Raw genomic sequence first — 25,000 nt, 5'->3', positions numbered from 1 at the left:
GCACTGTGTTTTCACTTTTATGTTTGCTTTTTGTGTAAATGGAATTGTGTTTTCTTTTTGTGTGCATTTGGTGGAATTGTATTTGTGTGCTTTCCGTTCGTCGCGAATAAATGTGCTTTATTGTTGAACTGTTCTCCCGCTTCGCCGTCTTTTCCTCCATTGAATCCCCATCTTGCTTCACGTAAAGGGTTGGTAGTGGGCTGAATACGCCCGATAGTAATCGAACCGTCGGGGTCGACGATAACACCGCTCGGTTATTCTGATAGTACGGAGCGGGTCGCTTAAGTGGCCCGTGTCCGAGAGTCGACCTGCGGCGAGGTGCGATCGCCCGGTCTACCCTCCGCGTGGGTACTTAGGTAGTTCGAATTTGGCGAGCAACCCTATCCCACGCGGGGGCTGATGGCTCGATCGCGGTGAGACCGAAAGGTCCACCCGTGACTGGTTCCCGGCGTTAGTCCGAGAGGGTCACGACTGGATTGTCCGTCCGGTGGGCGGCGTGCCGCGGTCGAGTTGCGTGGCCGTTGCACGCCGGTACGGCGCGAAAACCGCAACACTGGTGTCAGGAGTGGGATACAAATTCATCGCCCTCCTCGCGGCACTGGTATTGGAGAGCGGGACAACAGGCTCTCCTGTCTCCAGCGAAATTCACGGGAATCGGTCCAGGGGTGAGAGAAGCGACCCCCGATTCCCTCCAAATTACGAGCGAGCAAATTAACCCTTCACGAGAAGCAAGATGGCGTCTCAAGGCGAGCGGGAGCCGGGGGTATTAGAAATGGATGTAGAATGTGTAGGATCCATGGTCCAGGATGGAATCCCCGAGCAGGAAATGTTGATTGTGCAGGAACACGGACTCGCCCAACTGAACCCAGAACCTGAAATGGGTGCGGCAGCGGCCACAGTGTATGACACCTTCCCCCCCCCCTCTCCACCAAGACCCTTCTCCAACCCTTGCCGAAACGGCTCAGCTGAGTGCATCCAACATGGCCCAGCTATGCGCCATGCTGGCGGCAATGAACAAACAAATGAATGAAGTGAAAACGACGATGGATACAAATACAAATGAAATGAAAAACGAAATGAAAGGCATGAACGAAAAGATGGATACAAATACAAATGAAGTGAAAACGACGATGGATGCGAATACACAGCAAATGAGGGAAGAGATGAAAGAACTATGGGGTGAGACGCAGAACATGGGCCGATGCCTGCAGGCGGGCATGAAGGCCGTGAGCAGGGAACTTAAAATGGCGACTCCACGTGTCGGAACGAACGAGCTGGAAGGGGGTGCAACGGCTGACAGGCCCGCGGTGGAGGCGGGTGAAAAAATAATTCGTGGAACGTGTTGGGCGAGGGTCGTGACGATGACCGAAAGGGAAAAATTAAATGGGGAGACCAAAACGTGTGAGACGAGACACGAGGTGACGACAACAGAAATAATAGTTGAGACAAGGAAGGTAAAGGGTGAAGAGTTGGCAGAGACACGGGAGATGGGAACGATAGAGGGAAGACTACACGATGAAGACGGGGTAAGTGACGCGCACGCACACACGGAGGTAGTGGAGGACAATGGGGTTGAGCTCGCGGAGCGTGTTGGGACCCGGTGCGAGCACCTGGATGGCCTCCTCCAGGAACGAGGGGAAAGAGTATGCCCCCTTGAGGCGAGTCACGACCAGGTGAGTTCGGTCGTGCTTTGCGAGGTTGAGGGGACGAGTGCTGTGGACGGGTGCACGGAGAGCTTGGGTGGTGTAGAGGCCCCGGAGACCCTTGTGGGGATACGAATCCCCAGTGTAGTTGTCCCTGTGTGTGTGGTGCAAGGCGTGAGTGCGTCCCCGTGTGTGGAAGCGACCCCGTGTGTGAGTGGTGTGGTGGCGATGGTGCCAGAGTGCGTGCTTCCCAGCACGCCGGGTGTGGATGGGGCACCGTGTGTGAGTGAGGCCGTGTGTGTGAGTGAAACGGCCAGTATGAGTGAGGCACCACGTGTGAGTGGTGTGGTGGCGATGGTGCCGGAGTACGTGCTTCCCAGCACGCCGTGTGTGGATGAGGCACGGAGTGTGAGTGAGGTACCGCGGGTTAGTGCCCCCGCGTGTGTGGGTGAGGAACCGTGTGTGGAAGAGGCCGTGTGTGTGAGTGAAACGGCCAGTATGAGTGAGGAACCGCGGGTGAGTGCCCCCGCGTGTATGAGTGAGGGACGTTGTGTGGAAGAGACCGCGTGTGTGAGTGTCGCCGTGTGTATGAGTGAGGTACCGCGGGTGAGTGCCCCCGCGTGTATGAGTGAGGCACGGTGTGTGGATGAGGCACAGCGGTTGAGTGCCCTCGCGTGTGTGGGTGAGGCACCGCGGGTGAGTGCCCCCGCGCGAGTGAATAGAGCACCACGTGTGAGTAGTATGGTTTGTGTGAGTAGTGAGGCACGCGTGAGTGAACGGCCGTGTGCAAGGTCGCTGTGTGCCAGGGAGACCGTGTGTGTGAGAGCGGTATGTGAGGAGATGTCGGTTGGCATGCGGGGCACGCAGCGCGTCTCCGGTGTGAATGTGATGGAGTGGACTGTGAGCGTCGTAACGCAGGTGTGCGTGGGTTGAATGGCGGCACGACGAAGGCGACATGAGAAGAGAAAGCCGAGTAGCGGCTGTAGTTGTTTCGCGGACCGTGCCGGGTTCACCCAGCAGTGAGCACGCGGTTCGTGCTGTGCAGCGCACGAGACCACCACGTGCTCGCTTGCGAGTGAAGTCCCGGTCCGGAAACGCACGCGGTGGATTTGCCGATCCCGCGGACGGACAAAGTTAGGCAGGTAAATGGATTTGGACCGGACGGGTTCTCCACGCGATCGTGTGTGTTAAGCTCCAACGGGAAAAGCACATGTGTTCGCGTGGGGAACCCCTCGAGACGTGTGGCTTGTGTTTTTTTTTTGCGCACGGTGACGTCATGGCTGCACGTGTGGTTGGAATCCGGCAGGAGGGGTATCTCTGCCGGATGGTCCCGTCCAAGGAGGGACGAGGAACACGTGCAGCTGCATGACGTCACGGGCAGGTGCAAAGTGCGCGAGCTCTGAGTTGCCGCGCTGGCGCTGCGCATGTAGAAAAAAAAAAAAAAGAACAAGCCTCACTTTCGGGTGCAAAGGATTCCTGGGCAAGGGGTGAAAGACCCCCTTACCGGGGCACAGGATGGAAACTAGTTAGGGGGAAGGGTTAGCTTAGTTAGACCGACTTCATGGGGCAGGGGTAAGTCCTCATGGAGTCCGTGGAATGGATTAGTTAGAGGGATTTAGATGAGCTTTAGGTTGGAAAATGGGAAATGATTTTTGATGATTTGGAGACCGTGACAGACAGTGAGTGTGTAGGGTTGACGTAGTTTAGCTACGTAGGTTAAAAGGAACGTGCTTTAGTGTAAGGGACGACGTGGGAGCACGAGTTCGTTAGGGGAGGTAGTGAGAAGGATGGCAGAGTTCAGCGGTGTGTGTGTTGAAGAGTTGGTGAGTTGTGAGGTGAGTACTTGTTGAGTGAGTGAGGCCAGCGGGTCTGTGTGAGTGGAGTGAATGGGGAATGCATGGTGCGATGAGTGATTGGGGGGAGGAGTGACTCCCGCCCAAGGGACCCGAGTCAGAGTAAAGTGAGTTAGCTGGGTTAGTCAAATTGAAAAATGGAGGTCGTTTTTGCTGTTGGTGGGAAAGTAGGCTCGAGACCCATTTGGAGGGGGTGCAGGAGCCCTGTTGACGGGCTTGGGAGCGTGGCTACGAAGGTGAGTATCGCTGAGTGGGTACCCGGGCACCAGGCTAGTCGGCCGCGGTAGGCCATGGGCCCATGGGGGCCGGGATAGAGTAGTGGGCACGGGTGCGCCTGCTTGGTGCGGGGCCGGGGCGCCATGGCCGCGTGGGCAGTGTTGTGGGCACGGGTGACCCTCGGAAAGGGGCCGGGAGGCCGGCCTGCCACGTGTGCATTTCAGGGGAGGTGCCATGGGGGCACTCCCCGGTGTTAGGGAAGCTGGTAGGCTCGGAGGCAGTGTAGTGCCCGGGGTGCCATAGCGGGAGATTCGGCAGAGGGTCGTGCCTGCCAAAGGGAGCCACGTGTCCCAGCCAGGAGACCGTGTGAGGGCACGGAGAGAAAATTGGGGGGAGGCCCGAAATTGTGAGGACACCAACACAGGCGACGGGAATCTGGGTTGTTAGAACCAATAGTTTAAGCGAGAGGCGCTTGTTGAAAGCCCCGGGGTAGTTTAACTGTTAAATGGTTAGGGTAGATTAGGAGATGTACCCCCTCCGCACCATCCATCCCCTCGCTCTCGTTGTGGGCCGCTGGACCCACTTTGGGTTAAGATCGCCGAACTCTGGGGAGGCCATTCTGAGCTTCGCTGGGCCTCGACACAGGACGTTAGCTCTCCTTATTCCCCTCCGGGAAGGGAACGTAGGGGTTGGGAGTAGGCTAGGTGACAGAATAGGTTAGCCGAACAAGGACGATAAAGGGGGTTAGGGGACGATTTATAGTGGGGAAGTAAAAATAAAAACAAAAAAAAAAAGAAAAAAATTAAGTTGGGGCTAAATTGGGGTTTGACAAATTAAGGGAGTGGGTATGTACAGTGACAGGCAAAGGCGATAGGTTGGGAGGGAGACAGGTAGGTAGGTCCGAGCCCGCCCTCCAAGTGGCCAGCACCACCGCACTCCCTCCACCAACCTCCACTGAACGGCAAGAGCTGGCCAACTTCATCGGCTGGCCGTGTTTTGCTTCAAGGCGGAGGCCGGCCAACTTCATCGGCAGCTGTTGTTTTGCTGCAAGGCCTGTGCCATCGGCTGGCCGTGTTTGCTTCAAGGCCTGTGCCGGCCAGTTCATCTGCTGGCTGTTTTTCTTCAAGGCCTGTGCCGGCCAGTTCATCTGCCGGCTGTGTTTGCCTGCAGCGGCCTTCTTCTGCGGGCTGTGTTTGCCTGCTGCCTTTGCCATGCCATGCCCACTGCCCCTGTTCACCAGCCCCCGTTCAATTTTTGCTTTGCCCCCCCTGTTCATTTCCATGTGCGCCAGGATCAAGGCAACAGTTTGCAAGCTGCGAGAACTGCCCTGTTGGCAGCTACAACACGGGCCTGCAGTGGCGGCCCGTGCACCGTGTTTGTGTCCATGCGTCCATTCGTTGTGTTCATTGCGTGTGCCACTTGAGCTGGCACGGAGACTGCGTTGTGCAGCCCATGCACCGTTGTGGTTCACTGCGTTCAGTTCAAAGGGAAGGCCTTGGACTGCGTGTGAGGCAGCCAGCCACGTTCCCTGTCACCTGCATTGTTTGAGCCAGAGACTGCATGCGGGCAGCCTGGCTCCCTGCTAACTGCTTTCTTTTGCAGAGTTCATTGATCCTGGGCCATGGTTTAGTGTAAAATTTGTAAGTTAAGGTTAAGATGTACTGTACATATGAGTGCGCCCCGGCATGTATGTCTTAGCGCCGGCAATTTTATTTAAGTCGTCCGTGTGAGTGAGTTTGTTTAGATAGTTACGCAGCCCTCAGGTTATTTATTTTGGGGACACGAATACCATGAATGTCGCACTCAGGGATCCGTAGGTAAAATGTACTAGGGGAAAACTACACATGATGGCACACGAAAATTTGACGACTCGGGACGAGTCTGTAAAAAGGGAAGGGGGTAGTGTTGTGGTTACCAGATTCGCAAACCACCATTCAGGTCCCTTAGGTGAGGTATCTCGGTAAGTGCATGTGTAGTTAGGCCCAAACCCGTTGTCTAGTGGGAATACATGTCATTTATGCGAGCTGCGACTCTTCAGGATAGCCGTTTTTCTTTTACTATCTTTATTTTGGACCAACCGCCATGATCACAACTACAACCACAACCACCGCTTCACCACAACCGCCACGACCTTCACGCACACCTCACAACCGTAGCATCGCCACCGTTCTTGCCCCGCTGTGGGTACCGGTGTTGGACTCATGCAGAACGCGCGTCGAACAGCGTGTACAAAATCACGGATTTTGTGCTTCAAAAACGACACACGCCCACTTTTTGCCGTCCAATCGGTGAGCGAGGGGCGATTTGGCCCCGCCTCCAGAACGATCGATATATGCAAATTTGTGGATCAAAAAGCCTTCACGCCCACTTTTTCTCGGGCCAATGGGGAGCGAGGTGAAAGGTCAAAGGGAGGGGGTCAAAGGCGAAGTTACGGGGGGATAAAAGGACGGTGTTCGTCAGTCAGAAGAGAGTCGCACACCAGAACGAGAGAGTCAGCAGAACGGGGTCGGAGAGTCAAGAAGAGGAGAGTCGGAAGCAGAGGGTCAAGACTTCGCGGGCGGTGGAGCTGCTCGTCGTGTGCGTTGGAGTCGGAACGGAGGGGACGGAGCTGTGGAAAGGCGGCGACACCAGACGAGGGGGTGCTCGCGTCGTGCAGGAAGCTGCACCCGAGGGAGGCCGACAGCGCGACCTGGCCGAGGTGGAGACGCTCGTCGCATATAATAAAGATCCTCTATACCCCGAGCATCAGCAACCCCCTCCTGTTTCCCCCCGCGCTGAGATAGTGCGACCAAGGGGAGCCCGTTCCCCACCCCTGCCAGGCACTGTCCCACGAGGCCCGCGGGTTGCGGGGCCATCGCCGCTCCGCGTCTCATCACCAGACGGGTAGGCCCGACCCGGTCTCGGCCTCAGGCCTGCCCCATTCTTGGGGGATTTCTTTTCCTTGGTTTTGGGTATGTGTTGTCGGCGCCGTCTGTGAAGTAGAATTGTATAAGTGTTGCCGTGTGCTCGGTAGTCGGTATTAGCTCTGCACTGTGTTTTCACTTTTATGTTTGCTTTTTGTGTAAATGGAATTGTGTTTCTTTTTTTGTGCATTTGGTGGAATTGTATTTGTGTGTGCTTTCCGTTCGTCGCGAATAAATGTGCTTTATTGTTGAACTGTTCTCCCGCTTCGCTTCGTCTTTTCCTCCATTGAATCCCCATCTTGCTTCACGTAAAGGGTTGGTAGTGGGCTGAATACGCCCGATAATTAATCGAACCGTCGAGGTCGACGATAACACCGCTCGGTTATTCTGATAGTACGGACACGGGTCGGCAGAAGTGGCCCGTGTCCGAAGTCGACCTGCGGCGAGGTGCGATCGCCCGGTCTACCCTCCGCGTGGGTACTTAGGTAGTTCGAATTTGGCGAGCAACCCTATCCCACGCGGGGGCTGATTGGCTCGATCGCGGTGAGACCGAAAGGTCCACCCGTGACTGGTTCCCGGCGTTAGTCCGAGAGGGTCACGACTGGATTGTCCGTCCGGTGGGCGACGTGCCGCGATTCGAGTTACGTGGCCGTCGCACGCCGGCGGGCGCGAAAACCGCAACAATATATATATATATATATATATATATATATATATATATATATATATATATATATATATATATATATATATATATATATATATATATATATATATATATGAAGACCACAAGGGGAAAACCAGAGATGTCACTTTTTATAAATTTCAGGGTTATTGTACCTGCCAATAGTTGGCAACATAAGGTTTCCTCTCACAATATTACTTTAACAAATAACCAGAGATGTCACATAATTTATATGGTATAAAGTTTAGCCATGCAATGAAAAAACAAGTGTTGTCAAAGTTGAACAAGTTGAAACCCAGAGTTGTCAGTACTTTACTCTCCCTTTCATTCATGTTAACTGTTCGACCATAATATTCAGAGTTGAGAAACTAAAAATGAAAGGTTGTAAAACTTTCACAGCATAAACTCTGAGCACAACAATGGTCTATTTGGTTATATCATGGGCTCCGTAGTTGGTGCATATCGTGGTTCAAGCCTGGTCAAACCTTTATTGTGACTTTTATGGGACCCACGCCATGGCTTAATGGTTAGCGCGTCTGAGTACCCATCCTCATTTGATGTACCCACCGCCCAATCAACCTGCTTAGCTATATGAGGGAGTCACATCAGGTGACTTCGGCTATTGCGGGGGTGGTTTATCCTTGGTTTCCTCCCGGTTTTCCATTATATTAAGTAGCACGGAGTAAGAAATGGAGAATCCGTCGTCATATAAGCGAAATACCCTTGAGTCATATAAGCGAAACACCAATCAAACAAAAAAACAATGACCATTTAATGTTGAAATAAATAATCTGTGATCACCAAAGTCATGTAATATATGCTAATAGCCAAGAAGCATGAATTTGCTACACATCCTGGGTTAAAATTGCATGGCAATTATTAATCAAGGGAATAACCAGTGATGTCAGTTTGCAACATTGATTCGTTCTTTGCTCTTAAATTAAATAACACAGAAGCTTGGCAAATGCTACATGCTTAATTTGATCGGCCAATGATCACTCTTCCTTTTACTGGAAAAGAAATCTATATGACAGTTATTAAACAGTCCACCAAAGTCTTGAAACTTTGTTTTTCAGTTTCTTCAAAATTGACTTATCCGGACATCTCTGGTTTTCCCCTTGTGGTCTTCATATATATGTATATATGTATATATATATATATATATATATATATATATATATATATATATATATATATATATATATATATATATACATATAAATATATATTTGTATATATATATATATATATATATATATATATATTTGTATATATATATATATATATATATATATATATATATATATATATATATATATATATATATATATATATATATATATATATATATATATATATATATATATATATATATATATATATATAAATATATATATATTGTTGTTCGTCTTTCGGCTGCTCCCGTTAGGGGTCGCCACAGCGGATCATCCGTTATGATCCGCATACTGATTTGGCATAGGTTTTACGCCGGATGCCCTTCCTGACGCAACCCTGGTCGCCTCTTACGACACAGGGATAAGGATTGGGTTTCGCCATGATTCCGGGCTGCCCTATATCCTCTCATGGCGCTGCCCAGTGCAGAGCTCCCGTCTTCAAGCGATCCTCCAACCCAAGCCTCCGAGTAGCCGGATTACAGGCGCACGCCACTACGCCCGGTCATATAAATATATATATATATATATATATATATATATATATATATATATATATATATATATATATATATATATATATATATATATATATATATGTATGTATATATACAGGGTGTCCCAAAAAAATGTACTCACTCTTTAAATGATAATAAATGCGTTGTTTATTGACTTAGAAACAAGATTAATGGTTAAATGTACAAATGAATAAATGCATGTTTACAAATGTTCAAACTGACGACCATCACGTTGCAAACACAGCCGATAACGCAGACCAATGTATTCAACAGCGTTACGAACCATTTAATTTGGAACTGCAAGACATTGTCTTTCAATTTCCTCGTTCAGCTCATCGACTGTTGCTGGTTTTGAGCCATAAACCTTATCTTTGAGATATCCCCATAAAAAGAAGTCCATTGGAGTGAGGTCTGGGGAATGTGCAGGGAATTCAACACTACCTATTCGCCAAATCCATCTGTTCGGAAAAGTTGCTTCGAGATAGGCCCTTACATCACGGTGGTAGTGGGGTGGTGCTCCATCTTGCTGAAAGTAAATCTCTGTCACCAAATATCTCTTCGACACATGGACCGACGGATTCCTGCAGCAAGTTTAAGTAAACATCCCCAGTGACAGTTTGGTCAAAAAAGAATGGCTCTAGGATGACCAATGCTGATATCCACACCACACAGAAACCCCTGGTAAGGTTAAATGGTGTTCCATAGTAACATGCGGATTTTCAGGATCCCAGTCGGTGCAATTGTGTCGGATAATTGAGCCATTTAACTTGAAGCTGGCCTCATCGCTCCAAACAATTTTGGATGGAAATGTTGCATCTTCTTTGCATTTGCCCAGGTACCACTCACAAAATTCAGCTCTCCGGTGAGGATCGTGTTCATTTAGAGTGTGGATTAATTTTGGAATGCAACTTTTCCAATTAATTCGCTTCAAAATGCGATGGGCGCTTGATTTTGGGATTCCTGTCTCACGAGCTATTTGTTGTACAGATTTCCGTGGGGATCGGTGGAGGGTTTCCAGCAATTTATTTTCCTTTGTGGGGTTGGTTGATGACCGTGGTCTTCCTGAACGCTCCTTGTGGATATCATTCACAGTTCCATCTATTTCAAACTTCTCTCGGATGCGAGCAATGGTGCGTCGCGTTGGTGGATCTTTGTGAAAATATCTTCTAAATTGTCTTTGCACTTCCATGATGTTTTCGTGCTTCCAGTAGCACTTTATGATAAATTTTCTTTCTTCAAAACCAAGTATGCCTGGTGTTGGCTCAGTGGTTAGGGTGGCGGCTTGGGATCCGAGGGTCCTGAGTTCAAGCTTCGTTGCCCGCTGAATAAATTCACCAGGGGGTTGACTCAGCCTGCCATCCTTCCGAGGTCGGCAAAATGAGTACCAGCTTGCTGGGATGACCGAGTCATTCAAGTATCCTGCGTCAGAGTGGCGACCTGTCCAGGATTGTGCCCAATAGCCAAGGAGACTGCTTCGGCAGCACCAACGCTCTGTACAGAGTATGGTCCCAATGGACCTAAAACCGAGTCGTACTTCTGCCATTATTATAGTCAATTTGATCTGAAAATAAATGAAAAATTCAATGAGTCATGAGGAGCCAAAATGTGAGTACATTTTTTTGGGACACCCTGTATATGTACGTATGTGTGTATATATATATATATATATATATATATATATATATATATATATATATGTATGTATGTATATATATATATATATATACATATATATATATATATATATATATATATATATATATATATATATATATATATATATATATTTTTACGAATTTGGAATTCGATTGCACACAACATACAGATCCCATTAGTCAGCTATGTCGATAAGTGCTTGTTCCCTAGATAGCTCACCTTCCATTGTTTAAATGTTCAGAAATTGATTCGATGCGCTGCGGATCGATTTAATAGTTAGGGAACGAACAATGGAGACATCCCTCCCCCTCTTCTGCGAAGAGGAAAACCCTGCCATCCCGTGACTCATGATGTCAACAACTCCCTCCTACCCGTGGCTAAGCGGGGGGGGGGGGTGGATCACGAGAGCATGAGTCATGCCAGGCGTGGAGGAGGGGGGCGGAGAAGGATAAGGACGAGATCCTTTCTTTGTTCTTGGAGAAAGCTTTTTGCTTCGGCAGAGAGTAGTCGTTCAGCAGACCTTCGGGTCCTGTTTGGCTTGGGTTAGGGTTGAGGCCTTCGGAAGCATTTTTCTTCGGCTGGCTCAGTCAGCTTCGGCTGAGGCCTGACTCGGGAGGAGGCTTTTTGGAGGCTTTTTGCTTTGGTGGTTTAGTGAGCTTCGGCTTCTGTTTGGCTCGGGAGAGCTTTTTGCTTCGAGCTGCTTTGTTTTGGAAGGAAGTTGAGCCGGTTGCTTGGCTCGAGCTGCGAATGGTGGCTTCTTCTTCTTCTTCTTGGTTTGTGGAGCTCTTTGTTCTCCATTTTGGGTCCCGGCTTGGTGTGACTCATCGACCTCTTCTTGGAGGTGGTTCCTCGGAGAAGCGACGCAGCGACGGGAAGGATTGGTGCCTTGTCTCACCAGCACATGTTGAGAAGCACGGGAATTGGTTCCTCGGGGAAGCGACGCATCGACGGGAAGGATCGGCGCCTCGTCTCACCAGCACGTGTGGAGAAGCGTGGGAGGATTCGTGGGAGCTCGGGAAGGATCGCGGCTCGGCGATTCGATCCAGGTCGCTCTCGCTGGAGCCCGGGTCCGAACAACTTGAAGACCACACGAGGTGGAGAGGTTCGGGATAGGTTCTGGGTTTCAGCTCACCTGTCCTCCGAGCTGGAGCTCGTTATTAAAGGCCTCTGCCACCATTTCTTGGGTGTGTGTGTGTGTGTGTGTGTGTGTGTGTGTGTGTGTGTGTGCGCGTACGTGTGTCCGTGGGCCCGTGTAATAAGTAGGAACTGCTGTTAAGTGCAAGTGACTGCACATAATAACTAGACAGTTGTAGTTCTTTTGTCGTGCTTTTGTTGCATGTATAATTGCATACGTGTTTTGCCTTGTTTTATTGCATACGTACTTTATTATAATAAATGCCTTTGTGTGAATGTAAACCTGTTCGTTGCATCCATTCCCTCATTGAACTGCCCCATCTTGCACTCGGAATATAGTTGGTTTTTAAATAGCTGATAAATAGAATCAGGTCCGGCGAGGTCTGGCGATAATACCCGCTCGGTTATCCCAGAACGGAACGGAACGCTTAAGCGGTTCGTGTCCAAGCAGGCCTTCGCCGAGGTACGGTTCCTCAGTAGGTTACCCGCGCGGGTACTTACGTGTGTCGATATTCGGCGATTGACCCTATTTCGCGCGGGTAGAATACGGACTGGGCCATGGTGGGATTAAAAACCCACCCATGACTGGTTTCTGGTGTTGTTCCAGAAAGTCATTACTGGATTGTTCGTTCGGTCGGCGAAGCGACCGCTATTGGTTCGACGCGGTCGTTCGCACGCTGACGGGCGGGATATCTACAACACTGGTGTCAGCGAGCGGGAAACAGATTCATTCCCCTCCAAACTAAATTAACGGGAATCGGACCAAGGGTGTGTAGAGTGACCCTCCGTTCCCATTAAATTCCGGGCTTTCAATTTTTTTCATTACCGTTATGTAAGATGGCGGTTCAAGGCGAACGGGAGCAGGGGGTAATGGATTTCGAAATGTTAGAATCCATGGTCCAGGACGAGATTCCCGTGCAGGACATGCTCAATATGCAGGTTGAACATCCCCCACAAATGAACCCCGAACCCGAAATGGGCGCGGTGGCGGCCGCGGTGTATGACACCTCCCTCCCCTCTTCCGTCAAAATCCCTCCCCGCTCCCCAGCGAAACCGCGCCCGACAATGGCGGATCGGTCCGGCTCGAGCCATCGGCCATCGCACAAATGGTGGAGATGATCACACAAGAAATGAAGAAAAATGGCGCGATTTTATGGGTTGTATGGATGCGCACACGAAGGCATTCAGGAGCGATATGCAAAGCCTGCAGGCGGGCATCATGGCATTTGCGTGCAACGAAACGCGGAAGACGGAGCTCAAAATGGCGGCGCCACGTGCTGGAGCGAGCGAGCTGAGGGGGAGTGCGGACTGTCTCGGTCCCGCGGTGGAGGACAAAATAATACGGGAGACGTGTTGGACGAGACTCGTAACGGCAGAGAGAGTGACGGTGAGGGAGAGGGAAAAATTAAAAGGGGAGACCGAAACGTGTAAGACGAGACACGAGGTGACGACGGCAGAAATTATAGTGGAGACGAAGGAAACGAACAAGTTGACGGAAACGCAAATAGTCACGGAAACAGAGACACGGGAGATAGAGGATGAATTGGACGGGGTGGAAGAAACTAAAAACGAACACACACACACACACACACACACACACACACACACACACACACACACACACACACACACACACACACACACACACACACACACACACACACACACACACACACACACACACGTAGTGGAGGACAATGGGGGTGAGCTGGTGGAATGTATTGGGACCAGATGCAAGCAGCAGGATGGCCTCCTTCAGGAACGAGGGGAGGGACTGTGCCCCCTTGAGGCGGATCGCGACGAGGAGAGTCCGGTCGAGCCTTGCGAGGTAGAGGGGGCGAGTGCTACGAATGGGTACACGTGGAGCTTGGGGGGTTTGGAGACCCCGCGAGCGCTTGAGGTAGCGCAAATCCACTGCGTGGTCATCATGGTGTGTGTGGTTACGAGTGTGAGTGAAAAGGAATGCTTGAGTGAAAAACGAGGTGTGGATGAAACACCGTATGTGAGAGAGACCGCGTGTGTGAGGTGGCGGTTAGCATGCGGGAGACCGCAACCGCATGTCCTAGTGTAATGGCGAGGTGTGTAAGTGTCGTGGCACGCAGGAGTGTGCGCGTTGAATGGCGACGACGACTGCGACAGATGAGGGACAAAAGCCGGGTAGCGGCTGCAGCTGCATTGGGGACCGTGCCGTGCAACGCACAAGGCCGCCACGTGCGCGCCTGCGGGAGTGAAGCCCGGTCCGTAAACGCACGCGGTGAATTAGCTGATCCCACGGATGGACAGAAGGTAGGCTGGATAATGGATTTGGACCGGATGGGTTCTCCAGGTGGGCATGTGTGTGAAGCTCCGACGAGCAGAGCACATGTGTTCGCGTGGGGAACCCCTCGAAACGCGAGGCTTGTTTTTGATGTGCAGGGTGACGTCGTGGCTGCAGGGTTGGAATCCGGCAGAAGGGAAATCCCTGCCGAATGGTACCATCCGAGGAGGGACGAGATGCGCGAACAGCTGCCATGACGTCATGGGGAAAGCAGCGCAGGTTGCGAGTTGCCACGCTGGTTCATGCATGAAAAAAAATGCGAGCCTCGCTTCGGGTGAACAGGATTCCCTGGGCAAGGGGTGGAAGACCCCCCCAGTCAGAGGGCACAGAAACTACGAGTTAGGGGGATGGGTTATCGATAGTTAGACCGGCTTCATGGGGCAGGGACAAGGCCTCATGGAGCCCGTGGAATGGATTAGTTAGAGGGATTTTAGTTCAGATTTAGGAAATGGGAATTTTTGGATTTTCGGAGACATGGACAGACATGGAAATGTGTAGAGGAGACGGAGCTTAGCTACGTAGAGTAAATGGAACGTGCATGAGAATAAGGAATGACGAGGGAGCACGAGTTAGTCAGGGGATTTAGTTAGAGGATGGCAGTATAGAGTGTTGGTGTGAGTTGTGAAATGGAAAGTGTGTGAGGAATGAGTGTGGGACAGCAGGCCCAAGTGTGTGAGTGGAGCCAATGTGGTATGCATGGTGCGATGACTGATTGGGGGGAGGAGTGATTCCCACCCAAGTGACCCCGGGGTCAGTTTAATGTTAGTGGGTAGTTGAATTTACGAACAGGAGGTCGATTTGTTGGCGTCGAGAGAAGGCACGAAACGCGTTTGGAGGGGTGCAGGAGTTCATGGACTGGCTGGGAGCGTGGCTGTGGAAAGGTGAGTTTTGTTTCGTGGCCACCCCAGGCACCGGACTAGTCGGCCAGAGTAGGCCAAGGGCCCAAGAGGGGCCGGGATAGTGTAGTGGGCACAGGCAACCCGTCGGAAACTGGACCCGTAGCACCAGAATGCGACGGGGCAGTGTAGTGGGCACGGGCGACCCTCAGAAAGGGACCCGGGGCATCAACACGCCACGTGGGCATCGGAGGGGGGCAATGCCAGAGAGGGCAACCCCCCGCATTGTAGGGAGCAGCTAGGCTCGGAGGCAGCCTGCGGGCCTGGGGGTGCCATGGTTCGTGTTCGGCAGAGGGGGAGTTCCTGCCAGTTGAGCCATGCTGCCCAGCCAGGAAATTGTGGGAGGGCACTAATGAAAATTTGAGGACAAGGCCCAAATTTATAATGGACACCAACACAGGCGACGGGAATCATGGTTTTTAGAACCGATAGTTTAAAGGTGTCAGGCGTTTTTGGAAAGCCCCGGGATACTTTCAGGTTAATGAATGTAAGGATAGTTAGGAGATGTACCCCTTTGCACCATCCATCCCTTCTCTCGTTGTAGGCCACTGGACTCACCTTGGTGGATCGCTGAACTCTGAGGAGGCCATTCTGAGGCTTTGTTGGGCCTCGAGACAGGACGCTAGTTTCTCCCTATTCCCCTCCAGAGATGGAACGTAGGGGTTGGGAGTAGGCTACGTTGACAGGATAGGTTAGCCAGACAAAGACGATAAAGGGGCTTAGGGAGACAATTATAAAAGGGAAATAAAAATAATAAAAATAAAGAGGGGATAAATTTTGTTGTGTTTTGTGGCAAATTAAGGGAGTGGGTATGTACAGAGACAGGCAAAGGCGATAGAGTGGGGAGAAACAGTAGGCTCGGTCCGAGCCCGCCTTCAGAGCGGCCGGCACAACCGCACTCCCTCCAGACCTGATAGAACCACACCAGAGGCCGGCCAGCTTCATCTGCCAGCCTATTGTGCTGCAGCCGCCTGTTCTGCATGGACTTGCCTTGCCATGCCTCGTTTGCCTGCCTCTGCCATGACCCCATGCCTGCTAGCCCTTGTTTGCGTTTGCCCCTGTGTCCATCCATCACCATGTGCGCCAGGACCATCCAGTTTTGCACAGACTGCCCTGCAGGCAGTCCATGCATCCATCGTGCTCATTTGTGTTTTGCGACCTTCTCCATCCACTCCCCTGCACCAATGACTTTGTAATGACGTTTACCTTTTCCCTTTCACAGATCACAGGTCCTGGGCCATGGTTAAGTATTGGATAAGTGGAGTGAAAATTGTAAATACGTGGAACCTCACCTGCATGTTTGTTTTAGCGCCGGCAATTTTAGTTAAGTTGTCCGAATGAGTCTGAGAGTTTGTTTAGTTAGTTATGCAGCGCATTAGGTTATTTATTTTTGGGACACGTATAAAGAAATATCGCACTCAGGGATCCGAAGGTAGAACGTACTAGGGAAAAACTTACGCATGCTGGTCACACGAAAATTTGACGACTCGGGACGAGTCTGTAAAAAGGGGAGGGGTAGTGCTACGAATTTGGAATTCGATTGCACACAACATACAGGTCCCTTTAGTCAGCTATGTTGATAAGTGCTTGTTCCCTAGATAGCTCACCTTCCATTGTTTAAATGTTCAGAAATGGATTAGATGCGCTGCGGATCGATTTAATAGTTAGGGAACGAACAATGGAGACATCCCTCCCCCTCTTCTGCGAAGAGGAAAACCCTGCCGTCCCGTGACTCATGATGTCAACAACTCCCTCCCACCCGTGGCTGAGCGGGGGGATCACGAGGGCATGAGTCATGCCGGGCGTGGAGGAGGGGGGGGCGGAGAAGGATAAGGACAAGATCCTTTCTTTGTTCTTGGAGTAAGCTTTTTGCTTCGGCAGAGAGTAGTCGTTCAGCAGACCTTCGGGTCCTGTTTGGCTTGGGTTAGGGTTGAGGCCTTCGGAAGTTTTTGCTTCGGCTTGCTCAGTGAGCTTCGGCTGAGGCCTGGCTCTGGAGGAGGCTTTTTGGAGGCTTTTTGCTTTGGTGGTTCAGTGAGCTTCGGCTTCTATTTGGCTCAGGAGAGCTTTTTGCTTCGAGCTGCTTTGTTTTGGAAGGAAGTTGAGCCGGTTGCTTGGCTCGAGCTGCGAATGGTGGCTTCTTCTTCTTCTTCTTCTTGGTTTGTGGAGCTCTTTGTTCTCCATTTTGGTTCCCGGCTTGGAGCGACTAATCGACCTCTTCTTGGAGGTGGTTCCTTGGGGAAGCGACGCATCGACTGGAAAGATTGGCGCGTCATCTCACCAGCACGTGTTGAGAAGTGCGGGAGGTGTTTCCTCGGGGAAGCAACGCATCGACGTGAAGGATCGGCACCTTGTCTCACCAGCACATGTTGAGAAGCGCGGGAGGTGGTTCCTCGGGGAAGTGACGCATCGACGGGAAGGATCAGCGCCTTGTCTCACCAGCACGTGTTGAGAAGCGCGGGAGGATTCGCGGGAGCTCGGGAAGGATTGCGGCTCGGCGATTGGATCCAGCTCTCTCTCGCTGGAGCCTGGGTCCGAACAACTTGAAGAACACATGAGGTGGAGAGGTTCGAGATAGGTTCTGGGTTTCAGCTCACCTGTCCTCCGAGCTGGAGATCATTATTAAATGCCTCTGCCACCATTTCTTGGGTGTGTGTGTGTGCATACGTGTGTCCGTGGGCCCGTCTAATAAGTAGGAACTGCTGTTAAGGGCAAGTTACTGTACATAATAAGTAGACGGTTGTAGTTCTTTTGTCGTGCTTTTGTTGCTTGTATAATTGCATCCGTGTTTTGCCTTGTTTAAATGCATACGTGATTTATTCTAATAAATGTCCTTGTGTGAATGTAAACCTGTTCGTTGCGTCCATTCCCTCATTGAACTGCCCCATCTTGCACGAAGAATATAATTGGTTTTTAAATAGCCGATAAACAGAATCGGGTCCGGCAAGGTCCGGCGATAATACCCGCTCATTTATCCCAGAACGGAACGGACCGCTTAAGCGGTTCGTGTCCAAGCAGGCCTTCGCCGATGTACGTGTCTCGATAGGTTACCCGCGTGGGTACTTAGGTATATCGATATTCGGTCAGGTCAGGTCAGGTATGGGAGCATGTGCCAGAACAGCACGTCGCTGCGTCCACTTTCCGCCGGTACTCCAGGGGCCTCCGTCTGGCCATCCCCCAGGCAGATGCCAGGCCCATCCCCATCTCCTTGAGATGATGGTCAACCAGTTGCAACCATGAGGCACGTGGTCGACCCACTGGCCTCCTCCACTCATGAGACTCCCTCGCTGAGAGAATCTGGTGAGCAGGATCAGAGTCAGGAAAACGAGCCACATGTCCATACAGCCGCAACTGACGATCACGGACTATGCAGGTAACAAATCTCATCCGAGTCTCTCTCAGCAACCGCTCGTTGGACACAAAATCCGACCAGCGATAGCCAAGGATTCTCCAAAGAGACCTGGTACCAAAGGAATTAAGTCTCCGTCTCAGATCCTTGGTCAGAGTCCAGGTCTCGCACCCATAGAGCAAGACTGGAAGTACCAAGGACCTGAAGACTCGGACTTTCGTCCTCCCGCACAGGTACCGGCAGCGCCACACCCCATGATCCAGTGAATCCATGACTCCCCAGGCCCGACCCAGACGTCTATTGACCTCTGACTCGCAGCCAGCAGAGACATGAATATCACTGCCAAGGTAAGTGAATCTCTCCACGACCTCAACATCCTCAACACAAACAGACACAGACAGGACAGCAGCATCCAAGATGTCACCGAAAGCCTGGATCTTAGTTTTGACCCAAGAAACCCGTAATCCCAACGGCTCTGACTCCTCATTCAGCACCTCGAGGGCACCCAAGAGGATGTCTAAAGTCTCCGCAAAGATGACTGCATCATCTGCAAAGTCAAGGTCCGAGATCTTGACATTCCCAAATGACGCACCGCAACTTGATCTCTCCGACATCCTCCCTAGAATCCAGACCATACAAGTGCTGAAAAGTGTGGGGGAAAGTACACATCCCTGATGAACTCCAGTAACAACTGGAAATAAGTCAGAGATGGTACCACCACACTTCACAGCACTCTCAGTACCAGAGTAGAGTTCAGACATCAGATTGATCAGTTTCAGTGGCACCCCACGAAGACCAAGAATCCTCCAGAGGACATCCCGATTCACTGAATCGTACGCTTTACAGAGATCAACATAGGCTGCAAGCAGCCCCTGCCGAAACTCTCGTCTGCATTCGGTGAGGACACGAAGTGCAAGGATACGGTCAATCGTTGACCTCTTTGGTGTAAAGCCTGACTGCTCTGGACGCTGGTGCTCAAGCAGATGGTGGCGAACCCAATCGAGAATTATCTGAGCAATGACCTTGCCCGGCACCGAGAGCAGCGTCACCCCTCGGTAGTTGTTGCAGTCTTGGCGATCACCCTTCCCTTTCCAGAGAGGGACAACAAGGCCCCTCTTCCAGTCAGTTGGGATGATGCCTGTGTTCCAGGTAGAGCACAAAACTGCATGCAATGACACGAGTGTAGCATTTCCACCAGCCTTGAGAAGTTCGGCATGGATGCCACAGATCCCTGGAGCTTTGCCCCGTTTCAACTGGTTCACCGCAGCCCGTGTTTCCACAAGCGTAGGTGGACCACAGTTGATTTGAGGGTCAGCAACAGGGATTGTAACACCCTTGACGTCCAACTCGACAGTTGGGGGATCAGCCTGGTACAACCGCTCAAAGTAACCGGCCCAGCGGGCCTTCACTTCAGACTCCTCTGTCAAGAGCCTACCACTCTCTGCTCGAACTGTAGTGCTCCGAGGGATGGGCTTGGATGAACGTAATGCGCGAATTCCCCTGTAAGCGGGACGAGAATCACCTGTCCACAGGTGATGCTCTACCCCCTCACAGATTCCTCGCACATAGGCCTCCTTGTCCACCCTCAGTGCGCGTACAGTTTTACGCCTCAGCTCCCTGAACAGCTCAGCTCTGCCATTCAGCCTGGCCCTGCGACTCTGGTCAATGGTATCCAGTGTCCCTTGAGAGACAAAATTCTTCTTTGCCCTGCGGTGAACTCCAAGGCATCCACCGGCAACATCAAGGACGGTGGTCTTGAAGGCGCTCCACAACTCTTCAGGACCCCCCAAAGCACCCAGAACCCCCAAGTGTCCACTCAGCCTGTTCGCAAACTCCTCAGCTACTCTCTCATCCCTGAGCTTGGCAACATCCAGCCTCGGCTGGGATGGTACCATTCTCCAGGATTTAAGGTGAAGCTTTAGAGTTGCTACAACAAGCCTGTGGTCAGTATTGAGGAACTGAGCACTCCGGTAGACCCTGCAGTTCTGGATCATCCTCCAACGACCGTCAATGAGGACATGATCAATCTCCTTTGCCACACCGCCAGCGTTGGAATACCAAGTCCAGCGATGAGCTTGTGGGCGCTGAAACCATGAACCAGCCACCCTAAGTCCATGACTTCTTGCAAAGTCAAGGAACTTAGTGCCATTCTGGTTCATAGTTCCTGACCCATGAGGACCAACACACACCTCATAACCGTCCCTATCAGTTCCAGTCGATGCATTGAAATCCCCCAAGACTAGAAGTGTATCTCGTCTGGGGCACTGATCAACCACAGACTCGAGTGTGGCGTAGAATGCATCCTTCACGGTGAGATCACTCGCCTCAGTCGGAGCATAAACAGAGACCAGGGAAATGACACCTCAGGAGTGACGAATCCTTAATCTCATAATACGCTCGTTGACCGGTGTTACCTCAATTATCATTGGGGTAAGCTTATTGGACACAGCTACAGCAACTCCTTGGGTATGGTAACCATCAGAGCGACCAGACCAATAGTAGGTGTAACCACCCACCATTATCTCGCCGCAATCCGGTCTCCGAACCTCAGAGAGAGCTGCAATCCCGATGTCCAAACGCTTGAGCTCAGATGATAACAGACAGGTGATCATCCTCTCTTAGGGATAGGACATTCCAGGCACCCACCCGAAGGGACCGCCTCAGGTTAACCCAAGGAGACCGCCGTCTAGTGTACGACACCTGGAAATATTCGGTGATTGACCCTATTTCGCGCCGGCAGAATACGGACTGGGCCGTGGTGGGATTAAAAACCCATCCGTGACTGGTTTCTGGCGTTGTTCCAGAAAGTCACCACTGGATTCTCCGTTCAGTGGGCGAAGCGACCGCTATTGGTTAGACGCGGTCGTTCGCATGCTGACGGGCGGGAAATCTGCAACTATATATATATATATGTACACATACAGCTCTGGAATACATTAAGAGACCACTCCAAAAAAATTTAAATCAGCATCTCTACATGTATGGCAGCCATTCCATTCCAGTGTCTGTTGAATTCCAACACAGGCACACCTCATTCTACTTCGTGAGGTACTGATTGGGTGATCACCTGAAATAAATCTTATTTAACAAGGAAAAGTATAAAAACCACTGCTGTGGTCATCACTATCATCTTGCAATAGGACCAGCTGGATGGCAAAAACAGTGCTAGCAGTTCCTCAAAAGTGATTGGAATCAAAAAAATAACTATTGACCATGCCAAAGGAGTTGAAAAGAAAACTTTTGAGTGAGGAGGGTTCAATTTTGGCTTTACTGGCAGAGGGATACAGTGAGTGTCACGTTGCTTCCATCCTTAAAATTTCAAAGACGGTGGTTCATAAGAACAAGGTGAAGCAGCAGACATTGGAGACAACAAAGCTACAGACTGGCAGAGGGTGAAAACGACTTTCCATTGACCGGGATGACCGCCAACTCATTCGAATGTCACTCAACAATCGGAGGATGACCTCAAGTGACCTACAAAAAGAATGGCAAATGGCAGCTAGGGTGAAGTGCACGGCGAGGACGATTCGAAACAGGCTCCTTGGGGCAGGGCTGAAGTCGTGCAAAGCGAGAAAATGCCCTTCATCAATGAGAAGCAAAGAAGAGCCAGGCTGAGGTTTGCAAAAGACCATAAGGATTGGACCATAGAGGACCGGAGTAAGGTCATCATCTCTGATGAGTCCAATTTTCAGCTTTGCCCAACACCTGGTCGTCTAATGGTTAAATGGAGACCTGAAGAGGCCTACAAGCCACAGTGTCTCGCACCCACTGTGAAATTTAGTGGAGGATCGGTGATAATCTGGGGGTGCTTCAGCAAGGCTGGAATCGGACAGATTTGTCTTTGTGAAGGACTCGTGAATCAAGCCACGTACAAGGTTATCCTGGAAGAACACTTGCTTCCTTCTGCTCTGACAATGTTCCCCAACTCTGTGGATTGTTTTTTCCAGCAGGACAATGCTCCATGCCACACAGCCAGGTCAATCAAGGTGTGGATGGAGGACCATCAGATCAAGACCCTGTCATGGCCAGCCCAATCTCCAGACCTGAATCCCATTGAAAAGCTCTGGAATGTGATCAAGAGGAAGATGGATGGTCACAAGCCCGCAAACAAAGCCGAGCTGCTTGAATTTTTGTGCCAGGAGTGGCATAAAGTCACCCAACAGCAATGTGAAAGACTGGTGGAGAGCATGCCAAGACGCATGAAAGCTGTGATTGAAAATCAGGGTTACTCCACAAAATATTGATTTCTGAACTCTTCCTAAGTTAAAACATTAGTATTGTGTTGTTTAAAAATGAATATGAACTTATTTTGTTTGTATTATTTGAGGTCTGAAAACACTGAATCTTTGTTGTTATTTTGACCAGTTGTCATTTTCTGCAAATAAATGCTCCAAATGACAATATTTTTATTCGGAATTTGGGAGAAATGTTGTCAGTAGTTTATAGAATAAAACAAAAATGTTCATTTTACTCAAACACATACCTATAAATAGTAAAACCAGAAAAACTGATAATTTTGCAGTGGTCTCTTAATTGTTCCCAGAGCTGTATGTGTGTGTATATATATATATATATATATATATATATATATATATATATATATATATATATATATATATATATATATATATATATATATATATATATATATATATATATATATGTATATTGTTGCGGAAATGGCCCTTAGTGTGTTACTAAATATAGGATTAGCCCAGATCCCCCATTAAATGCATGTTTAGCCAGGTTGTTCGGTAAATGGAGTGCTATATGTGTGTTGGGAGATGGAAGAGGCTGTTCATCGTTGGTACATTGGTGGTGGACTGAGAAGTCTTCTTCTTCCTTCCTCTCTCTGGACTATAGACTCTGCCCAGCGCGCTGAGAGGGGGAGTGGCCTAGAGAAGGAAGTGAAACTGAAGGGAGGAGTTTGTCGGCTTCATAAAAGGGGCGCGCCTCAAAAAGAAAAAGTAAAACTGAGAGCATCGAGTTGGGCAGTCGGTTTTTGAGGCGAGGAGCGCCGGGAAGACTGTGGTGAAACTGGGCGCTGGTGTGGCGCGATCGGCTGAATAGGGCTGGCTCTGTGTGAATCAGCAGTCGGCTTCGAGGCGAGTGAGGGCTGAAAAGGAGAAGTGAAACTGAAGAAGTAAAACTGCAGTGGGCTTCGAGGCGAGCGAGCAAAGAAAAGGCAGGGTTGAATCTGCCGGGAGAGAAGCTGAACCTGAGTGCGCCGAGTCTGCGATCAGCAGTGGTGAAACTGAGCGCCGAGGTGGGGCGTGATCGGCTTTTGTGAGGAGATATCGACAGGTTCATCTGGAGTCCAGTGACGGAGCCTCTGACTGTCCCTACTCACCTCACGGCTTGACGACTTCTTGGAATCCTGCAGAGCCTGCGGAGCCCAACACCTCGATTTGGCACACCAACAACATATATGAATGTGTATATATATATATATATATATATATATATATATATATATATATATATATATATATATATATATATATATATATGTGTATATTTGCGAATATATGATATGTATATTTATGTATGCATATGTGTATATATGTACTAGTAAAGGTGCCTGTCTTGGACGGGTGTCACTGGCAACATATGGTAAAAGACAGATAGCACGAATGTATTTTAAACAATATATTGCATCATTTTTATCCATTGATTATCATTCAGGTTTTCCCCTTTGACTGTTCCGCAGTAACTCCACTTCGATGACATTACCACAGAGTTTAGTGACTACACAATGTGTACCATTCGTAAGTTCCGGAGGATCCATAGAGCGCATTAAAATTACAGGGCACCCTACTTTAAAGTGATCCAAAAGGCCAGATCAGTTTCGTGTACATATTAATATCTTGTAGATTTTAGCTGGCCGGATCAGTTTCGTCTACATATTCATATCTTGTAAATTTTATCTGATTCTGAAACTGTTAACAGCATGTCGATCGGACGGTTCTGTGATTTTCTATGATAGTAAACAGAAGTACGACTTAAGCCTGTACGCCACTATGTGGAGACCCGAGGATCTAATATTTCACAACAAACTAAAAACTCACAAAATTTGAAGATATTTTAAATAAACAATTTATTATAATATCAATTAAATATCATTTTTATCCATCGATAATATGAATTGTTCTGTACAGCTATAGTTGTTCTGGTATCTGCGCATCCATCCACGATCTGTGTTCTAATGAAGTGCAGTAGGAATAATAAAAAGAGCACCGTGCGGGAGATTACGTAATCTCTCCAAAGCTCTGGGAAAGCCTTAAAATGCATCATGATCAGTTTGATTGTGAAAACATATACGGACGGACGGACATCGAGACCGGTTTTATGAGGTCATCATGAAGGTACTGCTTGATATTATGCATTGAAATAGAGATATGAATACTCAAGTGAGTTTATTATATGTCGATGATTGATAGCTTATAGAAAGCTCAATAACATGAGCAATTTACTATGGCGTATAGTGATTAATAACATACTCTACAAAAGGTTTTACGAACTCATCATAGTGGTCCTCTAAAAAATGGGAAACATTTTTATTTCTTTTTTGTGCAATAATTCCTCCCATTTTTCAAATGGAGAACATGAACTGTTTCACTACCATAATCATCAAAACGAATTTTGAGGGGCCTCTTAAGGA

The 25,000-nt window shown here is 49.6% G+C and overlaps 1 protein-coding gene and 1 pseudogene across 1 annotated transcript in view; one reads left to right on the top strand and one right to left on the bottom strand.

Moving 5' to 3' along the window:
* The first annotated feature begins 1,097 nt into the window (after positions 1-1,097).
* Positions 1,098-25,000, top strand: part of LOC147012875 (uncharacterized) — a 37,034-nt gene continuing 13,131 nt past the window's right edge. Inside the window, exons 1-2 of the mRNA XM_085853460.1 lie at positions 1,098-2,060; positions 2,241-2,471. Of these exons, the coding sequence (XP_085709586.1) occupies positions 1,098-2,060; positions 2,241-2,471 (1,194 nt within the window). The remainder of the gene's footprint in view (positions 2,061-2,240; positions 2,472-25,000) is intronic.
* On the bottom strand, positions 8,838-8,978 carry LOC147012876 (signal recognition particle RNA; annotated as a pseudogene).

Source organism: Eptatretus burgeri, chromosome 14 (genome assembly GCF_056783735.1).
Source record: "Eptatretus burgeri isolate ZD-2024b chromosome 14, Ebu_testis_v1, whole genome shotgun sequence".
In the NCBI taxonomy this organism is placed as follows: Eukaryota; Metazoa; Chordata; class Myxini; order Myxiniformes; family Myxinidae; genus Eptatretus; species Eptatretus burgeri.
The sequence above is the reverse complement of the archived record's forward strand: the minus strand, read 5'-3'. Positions and strand labels throughout refer to the sequence as shown.